The following is an 11012-nucleotide window of genomic DNA, read 5'->3' as shown; positions in this document are numbered from 1 at the left end:
CTTGTATAACGTTTTCACATGTCAAATTTCAATCGTTCAGGAGACTGAATAATGCTGGTGTCCAAAGGCGTGCAAACCGGGAGAAGCAAGCTGATAACTGAGGGTATGCCTGATCGCTGACCCTACCATCCGGCAGCTGAACAGGATATGTACATTTTCCCTATATCCATGTAGTACATGAGGACACAGTGTGAGTGCGATGCACAGTGCGAGCTTTGTAAGTAAGCTAGGTGTGAATCTATCTTGTGATTAAACATAGACTTATTGTAGGTTATTTTACTGATTTAAAGATCATGGATTATTTCCCTGTTTTATATTTGGATACGTTTTTATTACATTTAAATCATGTTTCCATATCTCAGTATCTTTAGAGTATCCATTGAGGTAAATCAAAGTATCAGTATACTAATTCAACCACACCAACTCTGTCATCCATTGTCTTGGCAACAATCTGGGGGAATGTTGAGCATGCAGGTGGCCTTGGAGCAGTAAGTCAACTCTGAAGTACTTGTCATTACCTCCTCTAACATAAGTATTTTTAATCAGTCCCCCCCCCCCCCTCTAAGTCAATACACATCACTATATTGTCCTTAACACATATTTTAAATATACATACTGTCTCTAAACCATAACATGTTTAAATATTGTCTCAACTCTCTTGGGCTACTCGAAGCATTGGGGAACCACCCGGACAGCTTCTGAGCACTTTTTGTGGACTCCATAAAGCCTCCCACTGCCAGGGACCTGCAGGACCTGTTTAAAGTAACCTATTCCATACCTGGCGGCAACCGGTGGTGTTTGGAGAACGACACCATCTGCCACTGGTTCAACTGGCTGGCTGAGATGCAAGGTAAAATAGTCAATTGAGATTTAAATATGTATTTTAAATGTTTTACTGTGTTCTCCTCAGAGAATGTCCTCCTCTAACAGTGGCGATGGTGTTGGAGTTTTCTACTGGGGCAATGGTGGTGCCACCCCTGGGGTTTGAGGACACCCTGACCATCGAATTCCTCCACACAGCGCGAGGGCATCTCGCTGGGCAGCAGAAGCCTCCCAGAGGCAAACACGTGTGCTGTGACACTAAGGCTCCCTCTTCATAGCACCTTCAATGCCTTTAGGGAATTCATGACCTCTGGTATTGTGAATTACCCACATTTCGGTGTTGCATAAAAACATTTTTACAATACATAATTGTATTTAGTAGCACTAAATTACAGTAGCAATTGAGTGTTGGAAAATGTAACTGCACATCAACATTTTAAGCATTTATCTACTTACATCTGTTTTGTTTGTACAGTGCATTCGGAATGTATTCAGACCCCTTGACTTTTTCCACATTTTATTACATTACAGCCTTCTTCAAAAAGGTTTCGTTTTTTTAGAAACACTTTACTGACACTTCAATAATAACCAATATCCTTTGCTGATGTTGACTGAAGTACTGCTGTCATATTGCAGCCAACTCATCCAAATCTGATCATTTGATGTCCTACATTAAGAACAAATTAACTTCAGCCATTATCATCTAATTAGAACTAAATGAAATAAGGCTTCCCATCCACTGCATTAAGTGCATTAAGTGACAGCCCCACTTCTGCACCTTCGTAGTGACTTATCGAATTTCAAATGCATTGATCCAAGAACTTGATCCATTAGTCCTAGGCTCTCCAACCCTGTACCTGGAGAGATACCCTCCTGTAGGTTTTCAATCCAACCCTGTACCTGGAGAGATACCCTCCTGTAGGTTTTCAATCCAACCCTGTACCTGGAGAGATACCCTCCTGTAGGTTTTCAAACCAACCCTGTACCTGGAGAGATACCCTCCTGTAGGTTTTCAATCCAACCCTGTACCTGGAGAGATACCCTCCTGTAGGTTTTCAATCCAACCCTGTACCTGGAGAGATACCCTCCTGTAGGTTTTCAATCCAACCCTGTACCTGGAGAGATACCCTCCTGTAGGTTTTCAATCCAACCCTGTACCTGGAGAGATACCCTCCTGTAGGTTTTCAAACTAACCTCATTAACTTATTAAGCAGGTAATTATTAAAATCAGGTGCACTAGATTAGTGTCGGAGTGAACCTACAAGACAGTAGCTCTCCAGGAACAAGGTTAGGAGCCCTGCACTAGTCCATCTTCAACCACATAATTTGAGCTGTCACAATGTGTCAACAATGTTATGTTACTAACTGTAATAGGTTGCTGTTAATCACAATTATATAAAATGTAACGGGGCGAACCACTATCTTCATCATTTGTTTTTTTAACTAAAGGGCGTTCTCCACACAATTATTTATTTTAACAATTTATAAAAGTTCCATTTGGGCATTACAAAAATGTAAGTTGTTTTAATGTCCATTCGGAATGTTTTGTTGACCTCCCACAGCAGGCACGCTCTGAAGGCTCCAATCCAGTGCTTGCAGTAGGCTTCTCCTGGGTAGTGTTGTACTGAGTGGAAGACAAATATTGTGTCAGCAGATGGAATGCTGTGCTAAAGCGCCATAGAGCAAAATACAATAACCATAGGCCGTATATCTTAACAGTACCTGACTCTCTCCAAATATGGCCAAACAGAATCATACTGGAATGGGGAGGTACTTAACTTTTGTTAAGGTCACCTGTGTCTAAACTCTGGTCCCCATCCGTTTAGAGTTGAAGATGTCTATCGTACCTTTCTAGAGACTAAATCATACAGTGTGTGAAAGAGGGGGAATGTTACTATTATACATTTTATAATACTTTTATAAAAATGAACTGATTCAAAGGAACGAGTGGCGCTGAAGATATAGCGTCCAATCCCTCATCCCAGTAAGGGAGTATCTGGGGTGTATGTAGAAAGTCAGGTTGGAGTAGGAACGAGTGGCGCTGAAGATATAACTGCCATAACCCTCTGTAGATTGTCAACTCCCAGGCTGCCTCTGGGGCCTTCCAATGGAATTATTGTCCACAACAGTTCCATCTGTGTGTTGCTGATGGTGAATTGGATTTGTGGCACAATCACCCATTCCGACCAATAAAGAGCTGTGGCGCCAGTGATTGGGGGAGCTGAGGTGGTGGTTGAATTTGGGGCGAACAAATCCCTTACTGCTGTCAGATTGGCCATCTGCATTGCCAGGGAACCCAAGATGAACATCTGCAGAGGTGACTACCGTTGTTCAGTCCTCAGCCCATGGTGGTTCCACTGACTGGCAAACACAGCAAGATCTCTGTTCACCTGTGGCAGGAACACAAAGTGCAGTGCCCACAGGTGCACCTCATTGTTGATGTCGAAGACCTGCTCTGTCTCCAAGAAGGTGAACAGGTCATGGTAAATGTTGGAGACTCCATGCCAGCCCCCCCCCCACACACAGCCACTCTACCCTCTGGTTGTGAGTGCTACTTCCTCTGAGGGCACTTCCCATCTCACCACCCCTGAACTGCTCCATAAAGGCACAGATAAGGTTGTTTTCACCACCCGATCACATCTCACTCGGGATGGTACTCCGTAGCTGGTGATTGCTGCTTCAAATGACTCCATGACTGTGGCAATCCTGTTGTTGTCAGAGGCCTTCAGAAACACAACAATTCTGCTGTAATCATCCACAGCACCATGGATAACAATCCTTAACCTAAAAAACAAGATACATTTGTTTCTTATATTGACGCCATTCTGTTTTCATTGCTATCAGCTCTCTGATCCTCTCATTCAGCTGAGTGTCTGACAACAGTGAGTAGGACCTGAAAAGCTGAAAATGACTAAAAACAAAAATAACACAAAAAAGATACATCAATCAGGAATGTGATCAAATCTAGAGATCTGCCTCTGGTGTTGCAATTGCTTTATTCAATTACGATAACTTACCTCATGCGCCGCTTGACCACAGAGTGCGACACATTGAGAACATCTGCCATTTGTCTGATGGTCATATGACAATCTATGAGGAACTCAAGCTGCTCCTTGGTGATGTGATACAGCCTTCCCTCCAAAGGCATTTGTTAGGATACTGAAATAAAAATTACAATAGATAATTACAAAATACACTCCTAAAAACTTTAGGTTAAGACTAAAATCACCATATAGAGTTTAGGAACAGCAGTATAGGCCAACCAAATGTTTTTTTTTCATTGATTGACTTGACACAGGAAGAGTAAAATGATACAATCTCAGCCTTTGCCACACATGCTGTACAAAAACATTGATACAAATGTAACGACTTGCCATCTTCCTAAGGTTCCCGTTGTTGGATGTCATTTGCCTGTTGTAGGAACTTCTCTTCATCCGCTTGCCCACCGAAGGCTCCGCAACATGGTCTCGAGCCTGAAAAATAGACCGCAGACCCGATGGGTCCAGTGACAATTTATCTGTATGTAGTTAACAACCCCTAACGTGTTCTCTTGTCTAAACTGTGCCAACTCTGAGCCTCCGACCTATGAAGACAACCATGCATAGACAGCCGATGCAGTTTTAACTAACGTACTTTAGCTACAAACTAGCTTTAAAAAATGTATCTACAGCAGTAACTAGTTAACGTTTTATAGATTCCATAATTAACGTTAGATTATGAACAATTAACTTTAGCTAGCTATCTTGAGTTCAGTTAAATATCAATGGCAGACAGATCTAACGTTAGCTAGCTAGGTACCGTTAGTGTTACATTATGTCGTTACTTTTTTTGCAGCTGTTTACAACCCGCACCATCTAATGTTAGACCAACTCCATATTAATGCCCATGATTTTGGAATGAGATGTTCAATGATGTCCAACATACTGTAATGAAACAGCAGGGAGCAGGAAGTCGCTCTGGATAAGAGCGTCTGCTAAATGACTTAAATGTAAATGTAATGTAAATGTCTCGAACCCTCGACCTTCGAGCCCCGGAGCGCTAACAACTGTGCTGCAAAAAACCCAGGGTCGTTACACTACTACCTCCAAAGAGCGTCCTCGCGCTAGTTTGATACTCTACGTTTTACAGGAACGCGCTCACCGGCCAAGCACACGCACTGTCGTGGATGCAAGGTCCGATCATTTCTGAAACCAATGTAATGAAACAGCAGGGAGCAGGTCTCGAACCTTCGAGCCCGAGGTCCGGCGCGCTATCGACTGTGCAGAAAAAGCATGCTTGTGCGGCACGAGTCGATTATCGCGCCAGGGTCGTTACAATACTTTAGGTCATTGGATTGTTTACAGACACACAGATTGTCATGTGTTGGGTGGGAAGTCACAATCTCTGGAAGTCACCCTCAGAGTTTAGTCAGCAACACGTGACAACGGAGGGCGCTCTGAGCGAGCTGGGATTGAAATAGGGAGTCGGACTCCATTTAGCTTGGGAACCAGTCAGACCAGATATGGCTGCCAACAGGGTCGGAAGGACGCACGCAGATGAAGTCCACTCGTCAGATTTGGGAACGTCTCCGGAACACGGAGGCAACCTTCAGAAGAGACAAGCTCGAGTTACTGTGAAATACAACAGAAAAGAGCTACAGAGGCGACTAGACGTGGAGAAATGGATAGACGACTGTTTGAACGAGCTGTACTTGGGCAAGGTAAATGCCGTCGTACCCTCTTGGACCATTACAAGGGCCACACAAAAGCCCCGTAAATACCTGTGTCCTGTACTTTTCCGTATTCCGATAGTGCCCAGACTTTTATTAAACGGTCTAGACAATTAAAATACACTGATCGGATTATGCTTCAAGAAGCACTCAAACATACTTGATCTAGCTGATCTATCTATTGTTGTAGGGTCAATTTATATTTAAATTACTTTTAGTTTTGCTCAACAAGTGCTTTGAGATTATGTCTAATGAAATGCGGTATAAACGTTTTTAATAATGAATTATTATTATTAGTATTTTTAGAACTTCCTGAAAACATCCGGAGGTACTTGGCACACATCTGGATATCAAACAGATCTGGATGGTCAAACCATTTACTCATACTCATAACGGCCTCAGGTAGCACCATTAAATTATGGCATCAGTAATTGTCCTAAAATAAATACATTCATATTATTGTGAAAGAATATCTGTTAAATAAATTGCATACAGGGAGACACTAGCTAATCCGTTCACAATGTGGATGGGTAAGAGAGACTTTTTAATACAATGGGTAGACGTGACATACCTTGATCAGATACTAATTGGATCATATCGATCAGATCATAAAACTCTCATGTTAGCGCAAAGTGTAAACAAGGCTAAAGTGTTGTGCATGTGCTCAGGCAGTAGGTTTCAGATAGTAAAGAGATTTTAGGTATATGGCAAGTTCTTAACTTTTTAATCAGGCAATACTATCTGAAATTTTCCTTTCCTTTAAGAATGAGAACTTTGCTCTTTCACCTTTGCCTGAATCAATAGAATTGGGGAAAAGGCTTAACTTTAAGAAAAAAAAGAGGCTTAAGCTTTGAGTTGGATATTCATGTAGAAAAGGCCTGTTAAGACACTGTACATGATACATGGATCTTAACATTACAGATGAACACTCCTGTGAGACACAATGTAGAATATATACTGTAGTGTATATCAACACAATAACTTGCACTCTGTCGAAATTACAGAGGCATTTCTAAACCAACTCTTTTGCGTATTCCTCCTTAACAGGGCTAAACAGACTTCCGTGTGCTATGAGATTTATATAAAAGTGTATATGAGAGTGCACAGTGCCCATTAAAGGACTGGAGAAGGTTAGAGGTGCACTGTGGACTTAGGCTCCATCTGAAAATGACACCCTATTCCCTATATAGTGCACTACTTTTGACCAGGGCTCTATGGGTAAGTGCACTAGGGAATAACGTGCTATTCCGGATGTAGCCTAAATCTTCAGCCACTGCAGAGACATGGTGGCTGGGGAATGCTAACTCACTGCCTTACATGGCCACTTGGAAAAAGGGAATGGAACAAAAATGAAGGATGAGAAACAGGAAGGAAGATGTGCATAGATGGGAGAGTACTCCAGGGCCCATGGTGGGGCTAATGGGTGACGTGTGCATAGATGAGAGAGTACTCCAGGGCCCAGGGTGGGGCTAATGGGTGACGTGTGCATAGATGGGAGAGTACTCCAGGGCCCAGGGTGGGGCTAATGGGTGACGTGTGCATAGATGGGAGAGTACTCCAGGGCCCAGGGTGGGGCTAATGGGTGACGTGTGCACAGATGGGAGAGTACTCCAGGGCCCAGGGTGGGGCTAATGGGTGACGTGTGCATAGATGGGAGAGTACTCCAGGGCCCAGGGTGGGGCTAATGGGTGATGGGGTTAATATTCCCTGAGGGGGATAAACATACTGCAGCTGGCTATGTGACGTCACTAGCTAGATGTTCTGCTCTACTGGGAAGTTTGGGAACACATACTGCTTCCAGTTCTTGTCGGCATCTGAAATGACACCCTAGTCTGTATGTAGTGCACTACTTTTGAGCAGAGCCCTATGGTCAAAAGTAGTGCACTATGTAGGGAATTTTGGATACACCCTTTGTAACAATACTGTGTGTGTGCCAGTGTACAGCAGGAGACTCACCCCTATAGGGCGACAAATGCACCATGGTGGCCTGTGCCAGATCTCAGCTGAGCATTTGATCAGTAGATCAATAACCGTCACCAATAACAGGGGAACCAGTCCGATCATTTTAGGAACTGTCTTCAAAATCCAACCCCCCAGAAGTTGAATGTGTGCCAGGCAGGCAGTGTGATTCTTCAGGGGACAGAGAGAGGAGACTGATCTTCTATTGGTCTGTAGCTCGGTTCTGACTTGCCAGGCAACTGATCCAGTTGGATACATGGCCAGTGTTGTTATTATCCAACCATAAGCCCTCTGAATGAATCCTGTCAACTGTTCCATTTGGAAATGACATGTAGTAGGACTCAAAGCTCAACTTAATATATACAGACATAACTCAAACTTTTGCATATGTCATGTATTGAGATTTGCACAAGTTTTCCACTCCGATAATATACAGTATACGTGTGTGTTTTTAATGTGTTTGTGTTTTGCAGGAGGAAGACATGCCAGACGAGGTAAACATTGATGACCTGATAGATCTACCTAGCAATGAGGAGCGAGTGAAAAAGTTACAGGTAGGCCCCGCCCACCCAAAGTTGTTCTGAGCATGTACTCAGACCAACCCGACTTTGCCACAGAATTTAAAATTTTCAAACAATGATTTCTCTTCTCTAAACTCTGTTCATCATCAGGAGATCCTTCAGACATGCAGCAACAACACTGAGGTATGTTTTACCATCATTTATAATGATATGGAAGAATGATGCATATTAAGTCATACATTTTTATTTAGTCTCTGTTCACACACACACACACACACACACACACACACACACACACACACACACACACACACACACACACACACACACACACACACACACACACACACACACACACACACACACACACACACACACACACACACACACACACACTGTATTGGCCTCCAATAGGAGGCAGCGGTGTCTGACACCTTCCATTGTCACACCACATGCCCTACAATGGCCGTCTGTCCTGGCCTTCTCTCGCTCTTCTCTCCTCCCTCTCCTTTCTCTTCTCTTTCCCTCTGTTCCCTGCTACAGGACCTCTTTTGACAAAGAACAGGGCCCACAGTGGCTTGCTTAGACACACACACACTCGAGGAGGCTGGTGGGAGGAGCTATAGGAGGACGGGCTCATTGTAATGCCTGGAATGGAATAGAGGGAATGGTATTAAACACATCAAACATATGGAAACGACATGATTGACTCTGTTCCTTTATGCCATTTACAATGAGCATATCCTCCTATAACTCCTTCCATCAGCCTCCACTGAGACACACACACACATGTTGGACACATGTTGGTTTCAAATCAATATCACAAAAGATTGAAGAACCATAAGTGCCGGTTTCCTAGTCACGGATTAAGCCAAAATGTCCCAATGAACATGTATTTTAGTCTAGGACTGGGCTTAAATCCAGGTGTTCTAGAGACCAAACCTAGAGCGACTGGGGTTGAGGCTTCAGAGTCCTCCATTTTCAGTCTCCCCCCTCTTATTTCTGTCTATGTAGTATCTAATGTGAAGGGGAAAAATACAAAAACATTAGCTATATGATGCTACTGTGTGTCCCTCCCTGCCAGACCTTCATCGGTAAGCTGTTGGTCAAGCTGGAAGGCCTTCACAAGCAGGAGGAGCTGGCTACAGAGGGCATCGAACACCCCTCCCTTTGCAACCACCCCCAGCACCGCCATGAGCCGTACCACTTCAACGACCCCCACTGCCCCCGCACCCACACCCACACCCACCAGACCCTCTGACCTCACCACACAGCTGACCTCTGACTAGGGGTGTAAAATTCTTTCCCAAAATTACCTGGTTTTCCATAAATTCCTGTTGGAATATTTCTGGAATCAGGAGGGAATAAGCAGGGAGGAAATCCTCCAACTGTTCCTGGTAATCTTCCAATTGGGATTGCTGAAAAAGCTGGGAATTTGGGGAACGTTTCTGGAATTTTGTTTCCCAGCAACCCCATTTCATCCATTCCCCCCTCCCCCAAAACACACCCTCGGACCACCCTCGGACTCTATTCACACACTTATCTTAACATGTCACATGAACAACATCTGTTGCCATGTTGTCCAGGCACTTGGGATCACATCCCACTGGGCCCACTTTGTCATTTCAACATGGAGAATTGGGTATTTGCTAGATATGTGTATCAATGTGCTTTCAAACCATTTTGAAAAAGACAGCCAAAAGTTTGAATTCCCATCTAAAAGCACAACCAAATGTATTTAGTTAAGTTTATTTGTCACCTTCCCTTTTAACAATTTAAAAGCACAACAAAGCTAAAATAGTTTATTTATAAAACAACTTAATGTGTTATTGTGCTTCATTTAATAGCACAACCAAATTACCTGAATTCCAGTTGATTACATTAAAGTACATGGTGCAAGTGATCAATGCCGTTTGAGATTCTGTGCAGATTATTATAGTAATTGTCGAGATTGTCTATTTTTAGTTGAATCCTGGGCTGAATTTAAACAATAGCTCTTGATCACTTCCCAAATGCTATACAGGCCTAAATAGCCTCATTGATGTTATATGATTGATAAGTATGGTTACATATTTGCATGTTGCGCAAATCCATTTTTCTGGACACCGGATGAAGTAGGCCTAAATATTTATTTTCATTTTGTTAAAGAGATACTTTATTTTGCCAATGAGGCCTTTTTATCTACAGTACTTCCTCAGAGTCAGATGAACTTGCGGATACCATTTTTATGTCTCTGCAGGCAGTTTGAAGGTAGTTAGCAACTTCCTTCATGATAGCCACGAGTTCATCTGACTCTGGGTAAGTACTGTAGATAAAATCCCAAAGTATCACTTTAAGACATTCCAGGACTGGACTTGTCCAGAGTAGATAAATAACTTTTTCATCTTTCTATTTGTAAAATACTAAAGACAATTTCGGTCCATTTTTCCAAAGAAAATGTTATCTAGAATAAAAACCATAAAAGCTGTAGACTGATCAACTCTAGTACTGTAGGAGGTGCTGTCCAGCCTATTGTTTTTTTCTTATAGTGGATATTACATTGAAGATCTGTTGTTGTTTCAAAGGTACAAATTCAACATATTTTATTCAAGGTTTCTCTATGTTGAAATCCTGTGGTTGAAATGTTACCCTCGAAAGAAATGCTATGTTTTTTCCACATAGATTCCACTTCATAATACGTTAACAAATTACATTGAAACGATGTTGATTTAAGCAGTTTGTGCCCAGTGGGATATCGATCAGGTCACTTCTGAGTAATGTATGTCTGAGTTGCATCCACCAAGTAAAGTCATTCTTGAGTACTTAATTATTTATTGTTGTCAGCACAAGAAATGAGGATGGGATGAGATGTACAGTTGAAGTCAGAAGTTTACATACATTTAGGTTGGAGTCATTAAAACATGTTTTTCAACCACTCCACAAATTTCTTGTTAAGAAACTATAAGAAACGTTTTTGCAAGTCGGTTAGGACATCTACGTTGTGCAAGACACAAGTATTTTTT

The 11012-nt window shown here is 42.5% G+C and overlaps 1 protein-coding gene across 1 annotated transcript; it reads left to right on the top strand.

Annotated features, from left to right (window-relative positions):
• Positions 1–4998: 4998 nt before the first annotated feature.
• Positions 4999–10811, top strand: LOC124012509 (protein phosphatase 1 regulatory subunit 14A-like). Its single transcript, XM_046326189.1, has 4 exons — positions 4999–5521; positions 7963–8043; positions 8161–8193; positions 9095–10811. Exons 1-4 carry the CDS (start codon positions 5324–5326, stop codon positions 9269–9271), a joined length of 489 nt encoding a protein of 162 aa, XP_046182145.1. The 5' UTR covers positions 4999–5323; the 3' UTR covers positions 9272–10811.
• Positions 10812–11012: the final 201 nt, after the last annotated feature.

This window comes from Oncorhynchus gorbuscha, linkage group LG02 (assembly GCF_021184085.1).
Source record: "Oncorhynchus gorbuscha isolate QuinsamMale2020 ecotype Even-year linkage group LG02, OgorEven_v1.0, whole genome shotgun sequence".
Classification (NCBI taxonomy): domain Eukaryota; kingdom Metazoa; phylum Chordata; class Actinopteri; order Salmoniformes; family Salmonidae; genus Oncorhynchus; species Oncorhynchus gorbuscha.
This window is presented reverse-complemented; position numbering and strand designations above follow the sequence as displayed.